Below are 24,188 nucleotides of genomic sequence, written 5' to 3' on the forward strand. Positions count from 1 at the left end.
CTAACTGAGCCTTGGGGGCTTGTTGGCCTGAGTATCTGGTAAAACCTGTGCGTCCCCTTGGATAAATCTCAACATTGCTTCCTTTTCAATTCCCTTCTGAATCTTATCTGCTGGGAAAGTTCTTCATTGCTGAGAGTAGCAGTTAAAAAAGCTGTTAGCCACGTGGCTGGGCTCCTATTTCTGCAGAGACAGGCTGAGTTACAGCGTGGTGGTGCGGATCCAGGTAGGAATCAGTCAACATTTTGAGTCCTGAGCTGCCATCTGCCTTGCAGCCTGCTGGGATGCTCGGTTTAGACAACATATAAAGTTTCCTGGATGCGGGACAAGCCCAGGCCTATGGAAAGAGCAGGAAGGTTAAAGTGTGTGGTACTTTGAGTGGTGACGAAGGCGTAACCAGGGAGCTGACATGTTTGCACCAACGCCAAGAATTCCAGGACAATTTGTTATCCAGCTGAAGCCAGTGTAGTTGCTACCAAAAAAAAAAAAAAAAAAAAAAAAAAAAAAAAAAAGCCTGGGGACAAAACATACTTTTGCCTTGTTTCCTTTGTCTTCTTGCATACGCACTCTTTTCTAGTGCTGCCGTGAAGGATACCGACATTGAAAATGTCTCATGGTGTTTGTTATTTTCATTCTTGCAATAGAATAACAGACAGAGCTCAGGTCAAAGCAGGGCTCTTATGTGCTGAGGGTATCAGCTTCCTGAAACGGTTTGGCAGATGCTGACATTCCACCCAGAGAAACCATGGTTGGAGGGGTAGGGGAAACAGCTTTAGAAAACTCTGGGTTTTATCAGAAAATATTTCACCAGACTTAATTAACCTTGACCTGAAGACATCAATTACCCTCTGCCTTGCCCTTAAAATTTGGTTAGCCAGAAAGGAAGAAAAACCTGGCCTGTCTGATGTGCTGAGACCCACGTAGTTACGGGACTAGTATCCTAGAACATCCCTGACAAGCATGTGGATGTGTTAAGAATTGTAGCCAAGTGCTGCTTCTCTGCTTGTTTTGGCACCAAAGCTATCCCCAGGTTTTCTTTCAGGAGCAAGGGTGGGAGATGTAGTTTTCAGTGGGTCAAGATACAAAATGGAGTCAGTGGTCATAAGCAGTAATCTGAAAAACAGTTTGGGGCAGCATTTTTCAAGCTTGCTTGGTGGTAAGGAGAGTTGAAAATTCTCTAGCCTGACGCTGATGTGCTCCCACTCAGGAGCGTGCGCACACAGTCACGTCCTAGAGACATGCTGCTAAGTGACTAGAAAGTGACAGAATTCACTCTATGCAAAAATATTGGGTGGGTTTTACAACATTTTTTTTTTCAGTTTTTAAGGTAGGGTTTATTGTTAATTAAATACCATTCAGACAATACCTGGTAATAGGAACAAAGAGAAAAAAATACATCACTCACCTTGATCATGGTACACTTTGTATGATCTGTTTTTTTCTTGTATGAAGCATTAGTCTGTTTCTTGACATTGAAGGGTTTTCTCTACACTGAAGAGTTTTTCTTAACACATTCATATACTTGCCTGGGATGTTCTGGTGCATATATATATATATATATATATATATATATATATGTGTGTGTATATATATATGTATGTGTGTGTGTGTGTGTTTCACTTAGCATAGTAGCAACTCAAATATATTTCCATATTATTGCGTACTTTGTAAATGCCAATTTTTTTTTTAAGATTTTATTTATTTGAGAGAGAGAATGAGAGAGAGAGCATGAGAGGAGAGAGGTTAGCGGGAGAAGCAGACTCCCTGCTGAGCAGGGAGCCTGATGTGGGACTCGATCCTGGGACTCCAGGATCATGACCTGAGCCGAAGGCAGTTGCTTAACCAACTGAGCCACCCAGGCACCCCTGTAAATGCCAATTTTAACAGCTGCATACTGTTCCATTGTTTTGAGTTTGCTTCTCCCCACTGAAAATGCTTGTTTTGCAAAGAATTTTTCTAGACTCTATTTATAGGACAGATTTGTTCATGACTCTTTTGTATCATGTCTGTCTCTAAACGAAATGTTTCAAACCACTTTCAAGCTTTGTAATTAAAATTTTAAAAGAAAATATAAACTCCTCCCAAAAGTATAGTTAATGACATGATCCTGGCATACACATTTGCAAAATGGAAAGCTCCTTTTAGCTGCCGTGATGTCCGTGTTACCGGCCTCATGCCTAGAGAAAGTGTTTACTGGCCTTTGGCAAAGCCTTTCTGGAGACAACTCTCATTATGTTATTTAAAGTCTTAGAACTCTGCATTTTCAGACAGACTTAAATAGTTGATTGTTGTCTCCAAGCCTTCAGATCAGATTTGAAAAGAGGACATCCTTTGTCTTTCTTAGAGTTAAGACAAGACTGTGATGTGTCTTTGGGAAGAGTAGGGGCAGGGAATCCATTCTGACTTCCGTCACTGACACACTGTGTGACTTGTAACAAGTCACTCTCCTTTTCTGGACTTGAGTTTCCACTTCTGTCAAATGAGGAGATTGAATTGGAAAGATCAGTAAGGCTCTTTCAATTTGAGTATTTTCAGAATTTTTAACGGGCCTTTTGTTCTAACCACACCAAGCCTACTTTCATGTTTATATTTTTCCTTAGCCGCCTGCTCCACCACTGCAAGATGGCACCTCTAGGGAGCTCTCCTGCCCCTGGATTACCATTTGAACTTCAATGAAGTATGTTGGAGACCAGTGTGCTGTCTTGTTGAGGACTTTCCAAGGGTTGTTCTGGAAGCGGAAATCTAGCCCAGATCACTCCAGGGGACTAATCCCCGAATAATGTCCTCTGACACACACACATATTTTCTGATGTTTCTCTTGACCTTGGAACTGGTTAAAGACTGCACAGAATGTTCAGTGAATTCTTACTACTGCAAGGAAGTCCCTCCCATCCTTGGCTTTTCCAAGATGTGAGAATATCTAGTAGTGGTTTTTCTCTTGTTGGAGGCAGTTTAAGGACATCACGGTAAAACGGATACCTTGTCTTGCTCTTCTGTTTCTCTCCACTGCAGTTTTCAGTGTTCATGGTCAAGGGGACTCGGATTGCTTTGGGTTAATTGTCACAAGGTTCAGGAAGAACACAGCAGTATTTAGTGGATAAAACCCCAGATTAGGAATTGGGAGAGTGGCTTCAGGCTTTCTGACCTTGAGCATGTCATTTTGAATTCTCTGCGTTCAATTTCCTCATCGTAGAAGTTAGAACAATGTTTCTAGAAAGGACCTTTCCTCCTGCTCTTTGGAGGACAGTTTGCTCCCAGCTTTAACATGACCCAAAGGCACTCTGAGCAGCAACGGTGACTGTCATATTGGGCTCTTATTCTTGTTGGCTAGTGTGACTCAGTGTGACCACACTTGAGTCATATGCTCAGTATTAATTATCAGAGGGTATGTGTCACCAGGGGTTGCCAGAAGCCCCTGCTGTTTGCCCAAAGCTAACAACCTGACAGGACGGGGCCAGCAGCTGCGAGTTAACCACCAGCAAGAGGAGCAGAGAGACCTCTCAGAGACTCCATGGGAGTTTGTGCAGGCAAGAAAGGAGAGGGATTTGAGTTGAGCCTGTAGAAATCACCCTTACTGGCTAGAGGTTGATGTCTACACTGGAGGCTCACTGATTCTGATGGCTCATTAGCCTTTTTCTTTCCCTTGTAATTTGTTACAGCAGCAGTAGGGACAAACACGGGAAGCCACCCAGCGCAGGCGCTCAGAGAGGAGTGGGAAGGGGCTGCCCGTACCCACTGCCCTTCACGGCTTCAGTTTTTGTGCAGCTCCTTCTTGAAATACTAGCTGTAGTAACAACTGAGCGTTTCTGCATTTTCCTCACACACATATAGAACATTCCTATTACTCAGAAGCCTCAGGAAAATGGATAGGAATTAGGCTGCAAGCTCAGCAGCGGGGGCTGGGGGGAATGTTCCCTGGGACACCAGTCCTCTGGGGGCGTTCTGTGGACCCGCAGACCAGCCTCATGAGTTCCAGAAATGTGAATTCTCCAGCCCCGCTGCAGACCTCCTGAGTCGGACCCTCTGGATGTGGGGCCCCACGATGGGTGTTCGAACAAGCCCTCCAGGGGACCGATGCATGCCCAAGTGTAAGGACCACCATGCCAGGAAAGAGACGTGCACACAGGTCTGAGAGACAAACCTGAGGAACAACAGGTTTCCCAACTAGGAGGCTCTATGGGCTGGGGAGCCAGCAGCCATTCTCTCGCACGGACGCCAAACAACAGGGGATCTGGGGGGCCAGAACACCCTTCTCTGCAGCTCCCTGGGGTGTCACCTTTGTGAGGTCTGCCTGTGTGACACGGGAGAGCTGCTGATTCGTTGAGTAGGTATTTACCTCCCTAGCCAACGCTCCATTACCAGAATAAAGGAGAGCAGAAGGCTTTTCCACGGGGCCTTCCAACAAATCATATGACGGATGAGGAAACTGAGGCTCCATGTTTAAATGACTGTCCCCAAAGTCACATTGCTGGGAGGTGGCAGAGTGCGGATCCAGGTCTGTCTGCCCTCGGGTGCCCTCTGCCCCGCACCAGGTGCATCCCTTAAGCAGAGCCAGCTGCAGGGGCTGGGCTTGTTCAGGGGCTCCCGGCTCTTTCTGGAGCTGGAGGACGCTTGATGAGAGACCATCCCCCCACCACATCGGATGAAAAAGAGATTGTTTCTGTCTACTTCCAGGACCAGCAACTTAGGACTTGGGAGCAAGTATCCTGTGAAGGTAGCAGTTGGAGCCGGAGCCCTCACTCAGCTCTTAGCCTTGAAATGGGGAACCTCCAGCGAAGCGTCCCAGGGGCTGGGAGGCAGGTCGTCTCTCCCCACTTTCACACAGCAGGCATGTCCTCAGACCGTGCTGGAGGCTTGGGTTCCTGTCAGGGAGGTGGCAGCTGCCCGTCAATAAAGTCACAAGTCTTGGCAGGACTGAATGCTCGCCAGGATAGGTCAAAGGGCCAGAAGGTGCTTTGCCCCAGCCCCCTCCTGGTTTGAACGCTCCTGGCCATCCCAGGCACGGCCGCTCCTCGCACCCCCCGGTTCTTATGGGGACCCAGTTTAGCAAATGGACCTCAAGTTTTATAAATAGCTCAATGGCAGCCAGGGAAGCCATCCTGTGCAGCAGGACAGAACATGCATTCTCCACTTTTTGAGCCATTTCCTGGGCTCGCGTGACAGGTGTAACTCGTTGTGCGAAGTTGAATTCCTTTCGACTCCCGGGTCTCTACTCGGGACTTGGGTCTTGCTTCTACTCTGCCATGTGTCTGTGTTTGTCCCCTGCCCCCACTGGCCCTGCCCTCCTGAAGTGGTGCTTCCAAGTCTGCTCCTGGGACGTTTCCTGTTCTTGGAACAGCTGCAGCAGCCTGGGGTACCCTCCTGCTACTTGATCCTATAGGGAGGTGTCCAGTGGCCCTGGGTAATTTTCAGATGACCTTGTTCCTCTGACGTCATTACCTGGCTATTTTTGGCTTTGCTGTTTATGCTGCAGAGTTGGGCTGAGACGGGGGAGAAGGAGAAAGGGGAGGTTTCCCATTGTCCCGGGGCCCCTCCAAAGTGGGAGTCCTTGCTCTTCAGCACTTACAGAGCAACTGCTGAATGTCGGGCCCTGGGCTACCAACCTGATGACGAGGTCTCAGTCTTTCTCACTCACTCACGATTTCACTCTCCAGTGGGCATTTAGTGGTATGGAGTAGTAATTAAGCAGGAGAGCCCGGGAGCTGAACAGCTGGAGTTTACATTCCGACGCCCCTGGAACCCTCTCTTGGAAACCTTGGGCAAATTATTCCTCCGTGCCTCGGTTTCCCCTTGGAAATGGGAGTGAAAGCAGTATCTACTTCATCAAGTTGCTCTGAAGATTAAGGGAGTTAGTATGGCACACGGTTGGCACACGGTAAACACACAATAAATATTTGTGACCATTACTTCATGATGGCACCCCTTTTTGCACTAGGTCCTTGGGATACAAAGTTGATGGACACGATCCCTGTCCTGAGCTAGATCTGGATCTAGATCCCCAGAGCCCCAGATACTAAGACCGGATATACTGTCCGCATAACAAGTCAGAAGAGACCACCCATCATGTGCGCCATTGTACCCTAACTTGTAGGGGCATTTCAAAGAAATGAGGTGACGTTCTTGTCCTGGAAGAGCCGCAGAGCAGTGGTTCTCAACCCCAACTGCCCATCAGAATCTTCTGGGAAGATTCAAAATATACCAGCATTCTGGGCTGCACCTCCCAAAGATTCTGCTTTCAGTAGCCTGAACTCAGGAGGGGTTCAAGCTTCAGGGGTTGTAGAAGCTCTCCAGACATTTCTAGGGTGCTCCAGGGTCGCGGGAGAAGCACAGCCCAGGCTCTAGAAGCTGGAAGAGCTTACCAGCTGCACCAGCGGACTCTCTCAGAACCCTCTGACTTGGGGGTTCTCAAACTTGGGTGTGCATGATAGCCACCTGACATGTTGGTTAGAGAGAGAGTCCTGGGGCTCCCTTCTAAAGAGGCTTCATTGAAAACAAACTCGGGGGCCTGGGCACTGAGAAAGTTGGCCAGAGCCATCCTTCATCTGAGAAGTCATCGCTGACCATCAGTCCCAATTCATGCTGTTTTTATATCTCCTATAGCATGTGCCACTTTCTGTCTTGAAGTATAGAAATCTGTGCGCTTATTGATACGTTTCCAATTTTTAATCCACTTAGAGTCACAAATGGTCATTTCAAAAAAAATTGGAAGAGCCAAAGAATAAAAACCATCTCTACTCCCCAACTTATTAATATGTGCATTTATATCCCTCCAGACATTCTCTCATTTTCTTAATAAATGTTTTTAAAAAAAAATTTATGTATTTGAGTGAGAAGTGAGCAGAGAGCAGAAGCAGGGGGAACAACAGAGGGAGAGAGGGAGAAGCAGGCTCCTCGCCGAGCAGAGAGCCCAATGTGGGGCTCAATTCCAGGACCCCGGGATCATGACCTGAGCTGAGGGCAGACGCCTAACCAACCGAGCCATCCAGGCACCCCGTTAATAAATGTTTTTAACAGCAAAAAAGGATCCTACTTCATGAATGACTTTACATTTTTCACCAAAAATGTACCATGTGAGGATTCTATTGCTATCCTTCCTCATCTCCGTGTCCCGAAGTGACCATATTAGCCCTTGCCACAGATTAGAGCATTCAGTAAGCAATCTTAGCAATAAAACTCCATAATTTCAAGATGGATCAGTGTGTCGTTTGAGTTTCCAGAGGGATCTTTGTTCAGTTTGCCACACAGGGTGTCCCTAGGCTTACCAGCTTCGGAAGGAAGGACAGGGTCTTCCCTAGGCCTTACCCAGAGGACTGAGAGGTACTGCCCCAGCCCCGGGCTTAGTGGCCGGAGAGGGGAGTGGGCAGGAGAAAACAGTCCTGAGTGGCTCCCATGTCAGGACCACAGGAAAGATGTGAGGGCAATTGGCAGCTCTCTTTGGAGTCAGAAAGGTTACTCAACTCCCTGGATTTTCCATCACAGCCGAGCAGGGAGAGGGTCAGGCCGGGAAATGTCTTCTCTGAGCAGGGCCTTTTAAAGCCTCTTGGCTGGGTCAATTTCCTTCCAGGAGCCAGGGAAGCAGTGCCCGGGGCAAAGTTAACCCCTCCACTCCCAGTTAATTCTCCCAGGGATGGGTGAGCCTGAGAGGCCAGGCTTCTGGAATGCAGAGCCATCCAGGGCATGCGGCCTAAGGAGCCGTGAACTCTGGCTGGAGAAACCTTCCTTCTGGCCTTGTTAAATCCAACAGGCATAATTGCGTCCTGCTGACCTTAATTCCCCTGGCGGGTTTAATTGGTCCTGGCATTGCCCCACTTCCTGCCCTGCCCCTGTGGAGGCAAAGAGGGCAGTTGCACAGCTGGTCCAGGGCGGGAGAGCCCCGTTTGAGGGGTGGGCAGGGTCTCTGGCAGCCCCCGGCTGGGAGGAGGAGCTTTCCCCATGCCCCTCCCCTTTGCCTCCAAGAGAGCGCTGAGAAGAAGCCCGGGGACTCCCAGGGAGCAGCTGGCCCAGCGGAGCTTAACCCGGGGCGGGGGAGCGAGCTGCAGGCAATCCCGTGGATCCGGAACCAGGCCAGCCTCTCATCCCAGCGGGAGGGACCGCGGAGGAGCCTGCCGGGACAGCTGAGCGCTCTACCTGGGATGTCCACCACATTGTCTATTACAGTATGGACTGTGCCAAGCACTGTCCATACCGTGTGCTGGCCGAGTGCTCCCAGCCACCTTGGGAGGGGCAGTGGGGCAGAGCGGTTCTGAGCTGAGCTTCAAAACTCAGCTCTGTGAGTTTGCCCCGTGGCTCAGTTTTCCTGTCACATCTGTGAAATGGGGAGAAAACAGCTGCCATGTCTACAACACTTACTGTTCTAAATGCTTTATATACCTCCCCCATGAGGAAGGTGCTCGTCCCACAGATAAGGCAAGTGACAGCGTTTGTCCCAGCCTTGGTTACTAGTCTCAGAGCTCCTTAACCACTACTCGGTAGGTGTGTTGCCACAAATGCCACGAAGTTGCTTACCCCCCGGGCCTGCCCCGCTTAGTAAGAGCTTAAGAAACGTTACTTAATGTGGGAACCATAAAATTCCCTTTTCTCAGCATCAGCTTCCGCACTTTAAAGTGGCCTAATCCTTGGCCCCGCAGTCCTCTGTGAGGATCCAGAGAGCTGGGTAAAGCCCTTGGCAGAGTCAGGCCTGGCCCCAAGGGCGCACTCTGTAAATACGGGCCGACAACCGTGGTTAATAACAGGGGAATGTCAGCGAGGGCCATCGTACCAGAGTAATCCCACAAACTCAGGCCAAAGCCTTGCTAGTCAGTCGCTTACTCACCAAACACTGCCTGGCAAGTACATTTTGTGCTGGGGACACACGCATGCGAGCGTCACAAAGCCCCTGCCCTCCAGGAGGTCCTGGAACCCATCAGTGGTGGGATCACCCTGGAGGAGGGCGCAACATCTCACCTGAAACCAGAACGTGCTGCAGGAATGAACAGATAGAGGGCCAGGGGCTCCCCTGAGCAGGCACGAGAAGAAGCATTTCAACCCTCAGAACGCTGTCAGACCCTTTAGGGGGCACCAGGTGGGGAGAGACGGATGAGACACAGGCTGGGAGATTTTAGGGAAGAAAGAGGACATTGGGCTTTGAAGAAGGACATTTCTGGCTCAACTCCCTTGTGGAGTGACTTTGCACACGTTACTCTCTTGATCCCCCGTCTTCATCTAGGAAATAGGATGGAAGCTCCCCACAGAGTTATTATCAAGATGAAGTTTTCAGACAACGTGCGTAGAGCTAACAGCAGAGCCTCCAAAAAAAAAAAAAAAAAAAAGGAGCTCCCTTCCCTTAGGAGAGCCTGGGTTCATTCAGATCCTAGTTCAGTCCCTGACAATCCATATGGCTTTGGATAAGTTACGGAACTGCTCTGTGCCTCAGTCTCCCCATCTGTAGTAGAACCTACCTCAATGGGTTGTTCTGAAATTCACATGAGTGAATCTACCTAAGAACACTTGGAGCGAATACTAGACCGGCGTTCATTGGTATTTTTGCTCCCCAGGAGAGGCAGACTGTCACCTGGACCCAGAAGGAGGGAACCAGAGGTGAGGAAGGCCAGGAAGGGCAGGAAGTCATCAAGACTGGGGAAGGGACCCTAACATTGGTTTCGCTAGCCTCTACCACCAACAAGCTCAACATTTGCTCACTTAAAAAGAAAAACTCATTCATTTCGAATAGTATTCCATTCACATACTTCACAGTGCAAATTAAAAAAAAGGAAAAGGGTGTGCCCTGACAGCTCCCTCCCACCCCCGTTCCTCAGTCTCTTGCTTATCATCCCAAAGAAATTCTTATGTGTGTAAGGTGAAAAGTTTATGTATTATTGTGCCTACTACCCCCTTTTGCCCAATGAATAGCATATTCTACTTGCTGTTCTGCACATGGCTTACATTTTTCCCCCCCATTTTGCAGGTTGCCTTGTATCCTTTCATTCCCGACATCCTCAGTCTTGTTCATAGCTACGCAATTTTCCTTTGCTCAGACTTGCTGCTTTCTCCGGTCATTTCCGCCTCCTTCCCTCTGGGGGCAGGGGTGGTGTCCTCCATGTGAGAGAGTTCAGGTGGAGGCCCTGAACCCAGACGCCCCCTGCAGAGCTGTTTCCAGAGCACTCAGCCCAGCCAGTTCTCGAGGCCCCCTTCAGAGACAGGCTCTGGGCTGGCAGCCCCTGCAGGATGGAAGGCTCTTTGGATCACACCTCTCCCCATCCCACCTTGGCTTGATCACCTCAGGCTTGAGTAGCCCCCAGGTCCCCACTATGGTGGAGAGGACTCTCCATAAGCACCCTCCCCTTCAAAGCAGGCCAGCCTCTGTCTCCCCAGGAGCCCAAGAAAAATTCATTTTCAAAAGAAAAGGCTTTCAGGTCCATGGACATGTTGAGCAAGTGCCCCTGGGACAATTTCTTCCCCAAAGATGCCCCCAAGCAGGTCCGGAGGCCAAGAGCAGGGATCACGGGCACACAGCTGGGCAGTGGGGTCAGAGTGATTATCCCTGGGGCCTGCGTGGCTCTCCTCAGCTTCTGGGCAACCCCAGGAGTCATGGAGCACAGGTGGGCAGAGTCAGCGCCCAACCTAAGCACACTCTTGTCCTCTGGCCCTGCCGGGGAGCTCCTCTTGGGCCAGGCCCCCTGCCCGATCCCGTCCAAGCCAGTGATACCAGGGTAGGCCTGGGGATAGGCTGCTCCCTCGGGGGCCCAGTGGCCCCCTCCCTTTTCTCGTCCTGCTTGTTCCAACACTACTCTCCCCCCCGTCGGTCTGTGGGAAGAATGCCGTGTCCTCTGAACGGGGGCCAAGAGTGACAGGTGGTGGCAGTCCGAGCTGCATGGCCCCTGGTGTAAGAGATCCTCTCCTCCGTCCCCGCCTCCCCTGCCTGCACCCCTGCCCCCGCCTCTGCCCACCCAGCCCAATCCCTTACAACTGCCCCAGGAGTGCTCCTGGGCAGCCGCTGCAAGTCAGGCGGCCATCAGGTTGCCCCTCGCTGCTCCAGGTACCTCTCTCTCCCCTCAATCAGCTGGCCCTGGCTCCTCTCAGCCAGACAAGAGGAGAATCTGACAGCCTGACACACCTCACTTTTCTTTCTGCAGCTAGAAAGACCTGAGTTAGACAAGCAGCAGCACACGCCTCCCTACCTCATGGCGACAGAAAACGGAGCAGTGGAGCTGGGACTCCAGAGCCCACCAACAGGTGCCAAGCTGGGGCAGGAGGCAGAGGGAGGAGCCTGGGAAGGGGTGTTTGACTCAGGGCCGGGCCCGTTCCTCAGCGGGAGTTCTGTGCCCCAGGCCTTTTTGTATGGCGCACGAAGGACCCAGAAATGAGGACGATCTCTGGGTAAAGTTGGGCTGGGTCGAGGGCCGACATGAAGCCCTCCCTGGAGAGACTGGGAAAATGAGGAGCCCTGTGCAGGGCACTCACACACTTAGGGCAAGGGATGGTGGGGGCATCAAGGTGCATTTGAGGACCCGGAGTCTCCCACGAGGGCCTCCAAGGCCCTCAGCAGCTCATCTCTAGAACCCGTGGAATGGCCCCAGGCCCCAGGGATAAACATTCACAAGCTGCTGCCTAGGTGGGGACTTGGGCCCGGAGCTGGTCTCTGGCCAGCCTGGCTGGGGGAGGAGGGAGAATCCTGACTGGGATCCCACCTCCTTTGCAGACGAGACACCTAAAGGTACAGCAGGTGAAGGACCTCCGGCCACAGAGAAAGAGTCTGGCCCACCCGATCCAAAGAAAGGTCCTGGGCCCCCAGATGAAAAGAAAGAACCTAGCGCCTCAGACCCAAAGGGAGAAGCTGGCCCCCCAGATGCAAAGAAAGAACCTGGGACCCCACATCCAAAGAAAGAGCCTGATCCACCCACCCCGAAGAAAAACGACAAAGCCGCGGCCCTAAAGAAAGAGGATGGCGCAGTGGGCCAACCCTCAAGCAGCAGCCCCAGCCCAGAGGGAGAAGGCAACCTGGGTGCGGGGCCTGCGGAGGGCAGTGCTGGGCAGCCGGCAGCCCTGCCCCAGCAGACGGCGACAGCCGAGGCCAGCGTCAAGAAGCCCGATGCCAAGCAGGAGGGCCCCGGAGAGCCCAAGGTACACAAGAAGGCAGTGGAGGGCCAAGCAGGGGCCAGGAGGGGCTCGCCCGCTTTTCTGCACAGCCCCAGCTGCCCTGCCGTCATCTCCAGGTGAATGTCTCCCGTCGGGCGGTGGGGAGGGGTCTGAGGCTCTGTCTACAGCAGGTGCATTTAGCTGCTCTGTCTCGACCTAATTGCCACTGTGTTCCATGCTAGATTGGGCAGTTCCGATGTTTAACATCTATCCTGGGCATTGGCTCTCCTACGTTGTACCCCTGCAGAAACCAGGACTTGGTGATTGTTCACAGACACCTGGAATGTCAAGACAGAGAGGTCCTTGAAGATCTCTTCATGAAGCATCTGGAGGCCAAAGTCTCCCTTACTCCTTGAACTTGGTTCTAGCCGAGGGCAGGACTGAGATTTCGGGAGGAAAAGATCTCCGTTCTTACTATAATATGAAACATGACTAATCATCAGATTGATAGAACATTACTAATGCTTTCTTAACCATAGTATAGCACCAGTGTTATGAGGCCATCTGTTAGACGTACCTGAATGCTAATCACATGAGTGATATTAGCAATAAATTGTAAACCATGATACTATCACTGTATCAGGCTGAATTATGTATTAATATCAATTAATACATTGGTATCACTGATTAATCAGTTGCATTCCCAGTTTATATGAATCAAGAGCTCCATAATCTAACTGTAGCCACCTCATGATTAACCAAAACAACAATCCTATTAGTAGATATTAATGATATATTAATGCATCGGTCATCAAGAAAATGACCACAGACATGCATGGTATTATTAACATCCCTTGATTTCGTATGAAGTGCATTTGGGGCGGCGGTGGGGACGGGGTTGGGGGGGTGGTTGTATCAGCTCCAGATTGCAGAAGAGGCTCTGGAAGCATCGAGGCTTCCCGGAAGCAGAAACAACCCTGTGGTCATTGAAGGCATCACCTCTGGGTTCTCACATTCTAGGCCTGAGGATCTGCCCGCTAAGAAGCCCCTGAGTGATGCATCAGAGCTCATCTTTGAAGGGGTGCCTGTGACTCCCGTCCCCACGGATCCCGGGCCAGCCAAGGTAGCAGAAGGAGGGAAGAACGTCCTGGCAGACAGCCAGAAGGAAGCAGGAGAGAAGGCTCCAGGCCAGGCTGGCCAGGCTAAGGTGCAAGGGGACACCTCGAGGGGGATCGAGTTCCAGGCTGTTCCCTCGGAGAAATCGGAGGTGGGGCAGGACCTCTGTCTCACAGCCAGGGAGGAGGACTGCTTCCAGATTTTGGGTAGGCCAGGGGCAGGTGGGGGCTGGGGAGGGAAGGGGGCTCCCCAGATGTCCCCATGTCTCCCTGTTTAGAGGACTGAGCTGTTCTGAGCCATGCACAATTCTAAGAAGTATAAGTTCCTAGTCCCTTTTGATAGATGGGGAAATGGAGGCTCAGGGAAAGGGAAATGGAGTGAGTGCCCCAAATCCACAGCTAGGACAGGATTTGAACCTGTCCAAACAGACCCACTTCAGAGTTCACTGTTGACTTTCTTCTACTTTGTCTATAAAGGGGATTTGAAAAAAAAAAATCAGACAGGTTTTGGAGGAGCACCAACTCTCTAGACAGTGGAATTTGAAGTCAGTCCATAGAAGGGCTCAAAGGCCAGGCTTTGGTAGTTAAAGGGCATCCTGGAGTGGGTGGCGAGGGTCATGAGAGCCATAGAAGGTTCATGAGCTGAGGAGCACAGATGCCTGTATGGGAGCAGTGACAAAGGAAGCTGGGCACGTGAGATGGGGCAGGACCGTGGAGTGGCCTTAACTGGTGATTAGACAAGGGGCTGGGTGGTTTGGTGGTTTATCCAGCGGGCAGCAGGAGCCACCAAGCATGAGAAAGCTTGGGGAGCAGGTGCATAGGGAAAAGGCCTGGGTGGGGGTGCGGCAGGGCTGGAGGTGGGGTGAGATGGGGTCAGAAGAGCCCAGAGTGTCCTGACACCCCCTCCTCCAGACTGAGGTGCCCTGGAAGCCCAGCCAGGCTGCCCGGTCAGCGGCACAGTGCCACCCAGACAGGGTGGGAGGGCCTGGCGGCTGGGCGGCAGCCAGGAGCCCTGCCTCCTCCCCCAGGCAGCAGCAGAGGCTTCTGCCCCGCCCCCTCCAGAAATCACATCCTTGGGGTAACGGGGCCTGAACAACCTCCAAGGGCTGTCAGATTTATCACCAGCCCTGCTTCCCTGCTGCCTCTTGCTATTTATAAAGAGGTTTCCATTCCCGATGACTCAGCCTGCGAGCCGCCAGGGCCCGCTGTTCCCCGTGGTTGCCGCTAGGTGGCAGCCTCTCCCTACCAAACATCTCGGGTCCCGGTCTCCTCCCCTGCCACCCCTCCGCCCCGCCCCGCCCTTGGGCCTTTCCCAGGTTGGGCAGCCATTCCGGAGAACAGGTCAGCTTGTGGTGTAATTAGAGGGGATGGTAGGCAGATCCCGTCACCTACCCCATCATTCAGGCATAGTCATGCCTCTCTGGCATTCCATCATTATCATCCTGCCCCCTCCCCTCCTTTTTTTTCCTTTAATGGAAATGCAGAAAGCTTGGGATGGAGACTTCACATTTATCATGTGGGAGGGTCTGAGAAGTCCAATCAGCTGTCCCCATTGTTGTGCCAGGAGACGCTGAGCCCCCTCTGACAGAGTCCCAAGGCCATTTTGTGTGTTGGTGGCAGAGCTGGAACTGGAAACTGGGCCCCCTAGCCCCTATCCTGGAGCCAGCTGTCCCCCAGGTATCACTTGGTGAACTTCCCTGGATGGGGCCCCGGCCAGGCAGGAGGGGGTGGTGCTGGGGCACCTCGTCCACTGCCCCTGGCACTGACTGTGATGGCCCTGCTCTCTTCTCAGATGACTGTCCGCCTCCCCCAGCCCCCTTTCCCCACCGCATCGTGGAGCTGAGGCCCGGGAATGTCAACAGTCAATTCAGCCTGAACTCCAAGGAGGCTCTGGGCGGGTGAGATCTGGGACCCGAGCCCCTGGTGCGTAGGCAGGAGAGTGTCAAGCCCCAGGGCCTCACCTCTTTCTTGTGCAAGACCCAGACACACCCCAACTGGACACCATCTACGTGGACACAATTATTTCTGCGTGGTTACCTACTCCCTCGTACGCAAGCTGTCACATGGGTTGATTCGCACTCATGACTCTGTCTCTCACACAGACGCACCGCTCATTGTTCAGTATTTCCCATAGGAAACCAACAGCATTTTCCCATCTGTTTCGGTTTCATGCACCACCCAGATCCCCTCAAAGTGCTTCATAAAAAGCCCTCCAGGTGCCTTCCCCTGGGGCCCAGAGCCTGAAGGCCCATGCTTACCACAAGGCTGTGAGCTGTCAGGGGCTTGCCTGTGGATGAGTCTACCCATCCTGTGGCCATGGTTGGTGTGGTTCAGCCACTGTCCCTGCCATAGAGCTCCTGACTTTGACCGGAGCAGGTGTCCCAGCTCACAGAGGGGGACCCAGACAGGAGCAGACTGCAGGCCCCCTACTTCAGCCCTGGGCCCCTGGGAACCCCCTCACTCCCAAACTCTTCTCTCCTCAGCGGCAAGTTTGGAGCAGTCTGTACCTGCACAGAGAAAGCCACAGGCCTCAAATTGGCAGCCAAGGTCATTAAGAAGCAGACACCCAAAGACAAGGTAGTAGGGGCTGGGGGGTAGTACGGCTACATGGGAAGGAGAGGGAGTTCTTTGAGTGGGTACCTCTCACCTCCCTCTGCCCATATGTCTGCACCAGGGGCTTGGTGTGTGAACCTTGATGCGCTGAGGATGTCACTCAGATAGACAGATGGACAGACGGACAACCCTGCCACAGGGACCTGAAGCCCCCACCCATAAACAAGACACCTCAGTTGGTGAACTTATCCTTGGGAATTCCCCTTCTAGGCCCAGGACGTTCCTGCCTTCTGTTTGGTTCAATCCAGAAAACACTGATGAGCGCAGGCTCTGGGCCAGGCCCTGCGCTGGGCACAGTGGGTAGGGGCGGGCAGGTGTCCCAAAGTGAAGTGAATATGGTTTCTGCCCTCAGGGGGTGCCCAGGTAATCAGGCCTGGTCTAGAGCTGTGCCTCCACACTTGGCCTGGGCCTGGTTCAGAGGAGGCCAAGGGCAGTGCTTGTTCAAGGAACAAATCAAAGAGTGAATGAATGAGTGAAGGTAGGCAGAGGCTCATGGGGAATGAGGGAGTGATGACCACGTAGCCCCCTGTTGTGGTGAGGGCTGTAGCTCAGGAAAGCTAGGATGAGGGTCACTTGGGGGTTAGGCAGGGGTCAGGTAGGGTTAGGCAGGGGTCAGGTGGGGGTCAGGCAGGGGTCAGGAGGGGGCTGTGGAGGGGCTTGCAGATTCAGCAGGCCAGTCTCTCTCCAGTAAAGGCTCGAAGGAGGAGCTGGAGAGGCAGGGCAGGGGGGTTCAGACTGAGGGGACTGTGAGAGAGAAAGCCAGGAGTGACAGAAGTCTGTGGGGGACCCTTGGGTAGAGGCAGGGGAGCTGAGAATGGAGCTTGTGGGCATTTGAGGCAGAGACACAGCACGTGCAGAGGTCTAGAACCTGGGAGGAGCGTGAGGAGAGGCTCAGAGCCCTGTGGCGCTGCTTCTCCATCATCGCACATCAGGAAGGCGTGTGTTTTCCATGCGACTCTGCCTTTCTCCGGCCTCCCGCTCCACCGCGGGGTCTCTGGGCCTCTGTCAAGGACCTGGCTAGGTGTAGATGCTCCAGACATATGTGCTGTGAGATTAACTGGAGTCAGCTCTTAATGAATGAATTAGTGAGTACTTTTTCTGGGTGGTTTGCTGCCCCAGGGGCTCGGGAAGGGGCAGTGAATTGTCGGAGTCCCTGCCCGCCCGGGCCGACACGCTCGAGACGGGGGCAGAGAACCCCGCACGACGCACACAGGAAGGGTGACGTCAGGACCTGAGCGGTGCCAGGAAGGAGAATAGAGCCAGGGATGGTACAGGGAGCGTGGGGGCCGATGGGGGCCGCGAGGATAGGGTGGTGAGGTCAGCCCTGTCTGAGGAAGCGGCAGGTAGAGTGAGATGTGAATGAAGGAGCAGCATCACGGGCAAAATGGAAAAATTGGGGCAGTGATGTGATGCTGGGTGCTGAGGGGATGGGCAGGGGTGAGAGGCCTGATCTGTAGCATTTGGCAATTTCCCTGGTATCCACATTCCTACCACAGCTGACTTCAAGCTACCGCTGTGACAGCTGGCATTCACCCTTTCTCAAAGTGAAAAATAACGGCAGCTCAGGTCAGGAAGGCAGTGGTGGTGGAGCTGATGAGAAGTTTTGAACTCTAGAGGGATTTCCCGAGCCTGGGTATGAGAATGGGAGGAATCTGGGATGGCTCCTGGCTTTAGGTCCTGCACACCTGGGCGAGGGGGCAGGCCTCTTGCCAACAGGCAAGCTGAGGACAGCTCAGTGGTGGGGTGGAGGCCATGGCATGGGTTTCATTTGGACCTGAGAGATCCAGGGAGTGTCTTAGCCATCCGAGGGGAATGGCCGATAGGCCGTGGGAGCTGTGGGTGCCTGCAGTTCAAGGGCGTGCTCAGAGGTGGACATGCATATTTGGGAATCAGTCACCTTTGCAGGGATCAGCCAAGTCCTGGGACTTAAGGAGAAAGCCCAGGGAGAGAGTGCAGTGGGGAGAGCAGTGAGCGGAGGACTGGCCCTCGGGCACCCCAGTATCCAGTCAGGAAGAGAAGGGAAGAACTGGCAAAGGGACGGAGTCCTGGCCAGAATGACCAGGGTGCGAGGACACGGGCTCCGGGTGGGGAGAGATGGGAGACAGGGAGAGGCCGGCAAGGAGGAGGCCAAGCGGTGGGGTCCTGGCGGGGCCTGCTGGGTCCGGTCCAGGGCAGAGGTACAGAGGGGGCAGGACAGGGAGCAGGGACACTCAGCTGGCGGCCCTGGCTTCCCCGGTGCCCAGGAAATGGTGATGCTCGAGATCGAGGTGATGAACCAGCTAAACCACCGCAACCTGATTCAGCTGTACGCGGCCATCGAGACGTCACACGAGATAGTCCTGTTCATGGAGTAGTGAGTGCTGGCCGTGGGGCAGGGGGCCGGGTGGGGGTGCCAGCCAGCCCGGAAGCAAGCCTGCAGAGGGGTCTGTGCACACAGCATCGAGGGCGGCGAGCTCTTTGAAAGGATCGTGGATGAGGACTATCAGCTGACCGAGGTGGACACTATGGTGTTTGTCAGGCAGATCTGCGACGGCATCCTCTTCATGCACAAGATGCGGGTCCTCCACCTTGACCTCAAGGTACTGGGGCCTCCCGGGGGCGGCTCAGGAGTCGTAGCGGACCCCATGAAGCCAGGGTCGCCACCGGTGTTCCCGCCCCCCTCCCATCCGTCCTCTCCCTCCCTCTATCCTTCTAGCTGCAGATCCCAAAGGGTATATTGAGGCTTCCCGAAGTACCAGGAGCCAGGGATCCAACAGAGAGGAAACAAGACTTGGTCCCAGCTCTCAGGAACTTGTAGCAGAGTCCTGAGCACGCGTCCTCTGTCCTGGGAGCCCCAAGCCTGGCGTCTCATGCCTACAGTTCGCTAAGGGTTGCTTAAGTGTCCACGTGGAGCTGGCCCCTCCCAGGCACTCTGAGCGTTGGTTCCTGTGTCCCGCAAGGATCTGTCGGGGGCCTACTTCACGGCAGGCCGTGCTCGAGGTGCTGTAGACCCAGCAATGAGCAAAGTAGACAAAGATGCCTGCTCTCAAGGAACTTAGGTTCTAGAAGAGGAGTCTGGAAAACAAAGCCATGTAGTATAGTAGCAACCAGCGTGAGCTAGGCACTAGGAGAATCGTTCCATGAAAGAGTATTTCTGTCCCTCCTCTGACCTTGCTCAGGGCCTTGCACGGAGCCTGTCAGGGAGAGCCCGAAGGCCTTATGCATTCGGTCCACCTTACACATAAGGTGGCAGCTGCTTGGGATGGGCAGCCAGCCGCAGTATGGGGTAGGCGGGAGCAGCGGCAGTGCGGGGGCTCATGTCTCCAGGACGGTGGCCGGGCCAGTGGCAAAGCCGCAGTCTGGACACTGAAGGGCAGTTACCGCCCACTGGCCTCGTGGCTAGTACTTGGGTTCATTCCTCTGATAAATGGGTAGCACACTCTTCTGCTGTGCTTGGCCACCCCTCTGTGGCTGCATGCTGTGCTAGGGACGGGTGTCACTGTAGGGATGACGAAGGACACACCCTGTCCCCTGGAGCCTCCAGGTCAGTGGCAGAAACAGGCATTCCTACAATAGGTCCTTTTAAACCACGACAAGCATGATGAGAAGCCCGTGAGAGGAATGGGGAGACAGACAAGGTGAACTTGAAGAAGTGGGCAAGGGCCAGAACCTTGGGCGGAAGCAGGCCCGGGGCTGGCCCACGCCGGCTCTGTGCTGGCTCCGGGTCAGAGCTGTTTGGGGCCTACGCGCCTTCTGACGGCCCACGGGCCAGGTGTGCAGGTAGCATCCCCACGGACATAGGAGGAAGCCAGGAGAGTAAGGAGAGGGGTTTCCATGGGACAACTTCACGGCAGAGAATCTAGGAGTCCGTTGTCATGACAAAGGGCAGAGGCGGTGGGGGCTGGCACCAGTGGCCATGGCGGAGGGAAGGGAGGTGGCCAGACAATGGGTACGTTCTGAAAATGGGACCAACCTGATTTGCTGATGTGGGAGGGGGTAGGAGACAGGGAAAGGAAAGCGTAAGGTGACTCCGGAGATTCTAGACGGAGCTGGCCTCTGCCCACAGTGCCGTTGGCCTGTGAAAGCCAGAGCAGGGTCCCCAGTTAAAACACAGCATCCTGGGTAGAAGCTGTCTTAAGCCTCTTTATTCTAAAATGTGTTTTTTTCAGGATAGCAATACATTTCTCATCAAAAAGGGGTCTCATGGTCAAGGAAGTTGGGTGAACCATGGCGATAAGACCCTTCCCAGGGCTCCTCAGAAAGACCTGAGTCTGTCTCGTTCCCCCAGAAGATGGTACCCTGGGACCTTTCTGGGGCCCAGCACCCGGCTCGGGGGACAGTGGCAACACACACCAGGTGCCCTGTGGCCACGTAGCTAGTGTTTCTGGGGTTTTGGGAGGTGTTGAAGATTAGGAAGGCAGGCTTGTTGTGCAAAGTCTCCTGCCTTTTAACCACGATTAACTACTTAAAATGCTTCTGCCTTGCAACGTCAGATTAGTCCTGTGTCCCTGTGTTACCTGGAGGCCCAGAGCAGGAAGGGACTGGTTTCTCAGGAACCTCATTCACACACTGACCTGTGCTGGGGCCATAGGATTCTCAGGAGACTTGACTGAGCCCTTACTCAGTTAGACACCAGTGGGAGGAGCAAGGAGGCCAGGAGAGGACGATTCCTACCCTCTCAGGGCGTCAGGGTCCTCGTCTGTGCCTGGAGCAGGCAGGTCTGGGGGTCTCTGACAGGCTGCCCAGAGAGTCTGGGACTTGGGTGGACCTGGGTGGGGAGGCAGGGTGAGCTGGGTCAGAGGTCAATCTGGGCCACCCCCTTCTCTTCAGCCAGAGAACATCTTGTGCGTCAACACCACGGGCCATTTGGTGAAGATCATTGATTTTGGCCTGGCACGGAGGTACCCTGTCGGTGGGTGGGGAGGGCAGGGCAAGCCTCTGAGGTGGGCGGGGGACAGGGGAGGTGCAGAGGGTGCAGTGAACGGGCTGGGGGTCTGCGCTCTGAGCTCTTGCTCTCACCCTCAGGTATAATCCCAATGAGAAGCTAAAGGTGAATTTTGGGACCCCAGAGTTTCTTTCACCTGAGGTGGTGAATTATGACCAAATCTCCGATAAGACAGACATGTGGAGTATGGGGGTCATCACCTATATGCTGTGAGTCCTGAGGGAATATGGCATCTATGTGGTGGGGGCACAGGGGTGGGCAGCTGAGACCAAAATTGGACTTGGGGTCCTGGTGAGGTGGGTTCCATGCCCCTGCTCCCTCAATCAGGGTTTTGCTGGGAGAGGGCATGCTGGGGAGAGCCAGGAAAGGGGAACTTTGTACCCATTTTGTAGATGGAGAAGTGAAGGCCCCTGAAGGCATAGTGTCCCAGTCAATGTTCCTAGACAGCAGATCCTTGATGACCCAGGGTGGGGGCAGAGGAGCAGCAGACATTTTTTATACCCTTGTCATCCCTCTTCTTCAGTGTAACCCTGGGAAGCTGGGATGATTATGCCCATTTTACAGAGGAGAAGAGTGAGGCTCAGAGAGGGGAAGTGACTTGCCTAAGGTCACCCAACCAGAATCAAACCCAGGTCTGCACCTCCTGACATCCTCTCTCTCCAGGCTGAGCGGCCTCTCCCCCTTCCTGGGAGACGATGACACAGAGACCCTAAACAATGTTCTCTCTGCCAACTGGTACTTTGATGAGGAGACCTTTGAGGCTGTGTCCGATGAGGCCAAAGACTTTGTCTCCAACCTCATTGTCAAGGACCAGAGGTGAGGCTCACTTGAGGACACAGACTCCATGTGTGCAACTCCAGTGTGTGTGTGTGTGTGTGTGTGTGTGTGTGTGTGTGTGTGATTGTGCAGGAGTGTGCTGGCAGGGCAGGAAGAAGGCCGGGGCCCTCTGCGTTCTGGTGCTTCCTAGGCATGCTGGCCGCCCTCACCACACTGCCCCCTCCCACAGGGCCCGGATGAGCGCTGCCCAGTGCCTCGCCCACCCCTGGCTCAACAATCTGGCAGAGAAAGCCAAGCGCTGTAACCGACGCCTTAAGTCCCAGATCTTGCTTAAGAAATACCTCATGAAGAGGCGCTGGAAGGTACCACTGGATGGGGTGGGGTGGCGGGAGGGGCTGCAGGCAGGAAGAGCTCCTGGCAGATCCCAGGCCCCACTAGCCCTGCCTTGGCAGTTCCTATGGACCAGGCCTAGCCCTGTCTGGAAAACAGGTTTGGCTTTTCTCTTTGTCCTAGGCTGGTTCCTGTCCTGGATCCGTGACCCTCCACCCTGGGGAGGGGTGTCCGTTTGAGGCTCAGGCACAGGAAAAGATCTCTGACCCCATCACTGGCCCTTTCCCTTCATTTTACAAATATTTATTGAGCATCTATTCCTTCTAGGCACCGGGAGTATACCGGTGGACAAAAGAGACAAGGATTTTAGTCTTTGTGGACTTACTTTGGATAGAGGGTAGGGAGTTATGAAAAAGGGTTAAGGAAGTGCTCTGGAAAGAAATAAGCATGGTCAGGAGTGCCAGGAGAGAGGTTGCACTTCTGTATAGGGTGGTCAGGAAGGGCCCACTGAGAAGAAACATGTGAACAAAAAACCTGAAGGAGATGAGGAGTGAGCCATGCTGGTATTGGAGGAAGAGTGTTCCAGGAAGAGGCAACAGCCTGTGCAACGGCCCTGAGGCACAAGCATGGTTGGCAAAACATGACGAAAAAGTAGGAGGCCAGTAAGGCTGGAGTGGGATGAGCAAGGGGTGAAGGGAGATGAAGTCAGAGAGGAATGGGAGGCAGGGGGTGGAGGGACTTGTTGGCCATGGCAAGGGGCTTATGTTTTAGTTGGAGTGAAATAGGAACCATTGGAGCATCTAGAGCAGAGAGGTGCTCAGGTCTGGCTGCCCTACCTGTCGAATGAAGGAAGGAGTCCTGAAGCCATGGTGTCATAGCACCTCCTGTGGCCATTTTGGGCACTGCACCCTCCCCAGCATCTGGCCCTTGGAGAATGAAGGAGAGCTTAGGAGGCGCTCTGCTGTGCCACAGTTTCTCCATGGCCCTGCAGCTGACGGGGATCCTTCTTTCCTCCTTCCTCAGAAAAACTTCATTGCTGTCAGTGCTGCGAACCGCTTCAAGAAGATCAGCAGCTCGGGAGCACTCATGGCTCTGGGGGTCTGAGCCCCAGGAGCGGCTGAAGCCTGGATGCAGCCGCACAGCGGCCGGGGCTGAGGCCACACAGCCCAGAAGGCCAGAGCAGACGGGCCAGATCCCCAGGGTGGGCTGGCTAGGACAAGGCTGCGCCAGGCTGGGAGGCTCGGGGCTCCCCATGACCCCGCGCAGCGACTGCTTCCCCGACTTGAGCCGCCTCAGATGTGGCCTGAATCGATCCTGCTAATGCCTCCCCAGACAGAGCCCCCGGCCCGTCAGCCACAGCCCAGATGCCACAGGCCCTTGTTCCCTCCCCGGCTCCCTCTCTTGGAAATTGCTGCCCTGGTGATTCCTGCTTGGCCTCACCTGGGGCATCCCTGGCTTGGGCTTGCTCCTAGCTGGAACAGGAAGGCTGGGGGTCCCAGCATGTGGGGCTTCTGCGGTTGTGGATGGGAGGCCCTTGGTGGGGCAGGAAGGCAGCAAGGCCAATTCCTAAGGCCCAGCTGCCAGGGGAGACAGAGCAGGCTTTGTGAAAGAGGACCTCCATGCCCCCGCCTGCCTCCCCACTCCCAACAGATAAGGCCTAGCACACACCAGCTGGCCCGGCCCGGCCCCCCGCCCACCTTCCTGACGACCACCAACACACAGGAACTCAGTGTGAGAGAAGGACGCCCAGCCCAGGCCTGGTGGAGGGGGCGGGGGGAGGCCTGGGGGACAAGGAGACCACCCCCGAGCTTGCCTGAGGGCCAGGCGGGCCCAGCCCAGCCACAGTGGGCCCTCATCCTCAGGGTCACATATGGCCTCGAATCATGGGGTCAGCAGGCCCTGGAGGAGTGGGAAAGCCATCGGGCAGTCCCCCACCTGCTCTCAGCTTGTGCCTTGTAAATAAATGTACAGGTTGGATGTGGCTTTCTTCCCCTTATGTGCGTGTGAACTTGGGTGAGATCAGAGGGAACCACTGTTCCCCCAAGCACTGCTGGGGGCCGGACGCTCGGTGGGGGGCCTGAACTTCAGGGTGCAGCATGGTAGTTCCCAGTGTGGCCTAAGGAGCCAGGCTGCCCAGCCCAGGATCTGGGCAAATGGCTTCCCCGATTTGGGCCTCAGTTTACTCATCTGTCACAGCACCTTCCAACATGCATTGGGTGCTTACCGGGTAGAAGGTTCCCTTTAAGTGCCTGTGTGGGTATTAACTCATTTTTCTCTAGCAGCAAGCTTATGAGGTGGACGTTATTATTGTTTCTATTTTTTTTAAGATTTTATTTATTTATTTGACAGACAGAGATCACAAGTAGGCAGAGAGGCAG

General features: G+C 54.0%; 1 protein-coding gene across 1 annotated transcript; it reads left to right on the forward strand.

Moving 5' to 3' along the window:
- The first annotated feature begins 10,872 nt into the window (after positions 1-10,872).
- MYLK2 (myosin light chain kinase 2) lies at positions 10,873-23,792 on the forward strand. Its single transcript, XM_047746545.1, has 13 exons — positions 10,873-11,011; positions 11,109-11,208; positions 11,675-12,188; positions 13,072-13,373; positions 14,959-15,064; positions 15,650-15,743; positions 18,023-18,132; positions 18,217-18,358; positions 20,589-20,659; positions 20,784-20,912; positions 21,367-21,519; positions 21,710-21,842; positions 22,834-23,792. The coding sequence occupies exons 2-13, from the start codon at positions 11,157-11,159 to the stop codon at positions 22,912-22,914; spliced, it is 1,887 nt and encodes a 628-aa protein (XP_047602501.1). The 5' UTR covers positions 10,873-11,011; positions 11,109-11,156; the 3' UTR covers positions 22,915-23,792.
- The last annotated feature ends 396 nt before the right edge of the window (positions 23,793-24,188 follow it).

This window comes from Lutra lutra, chromosome 9 (genome assembly GCF_902655055.1).
Source record: "Lutra lutra chromosome 9, mLutLut1.2, whole genome shotgun sequence".
NCBI lineage: Eukaryota > Metazoa > Chordata > Mammalia > Carnivora > Mustelidae > Lutra > Lutra lutra.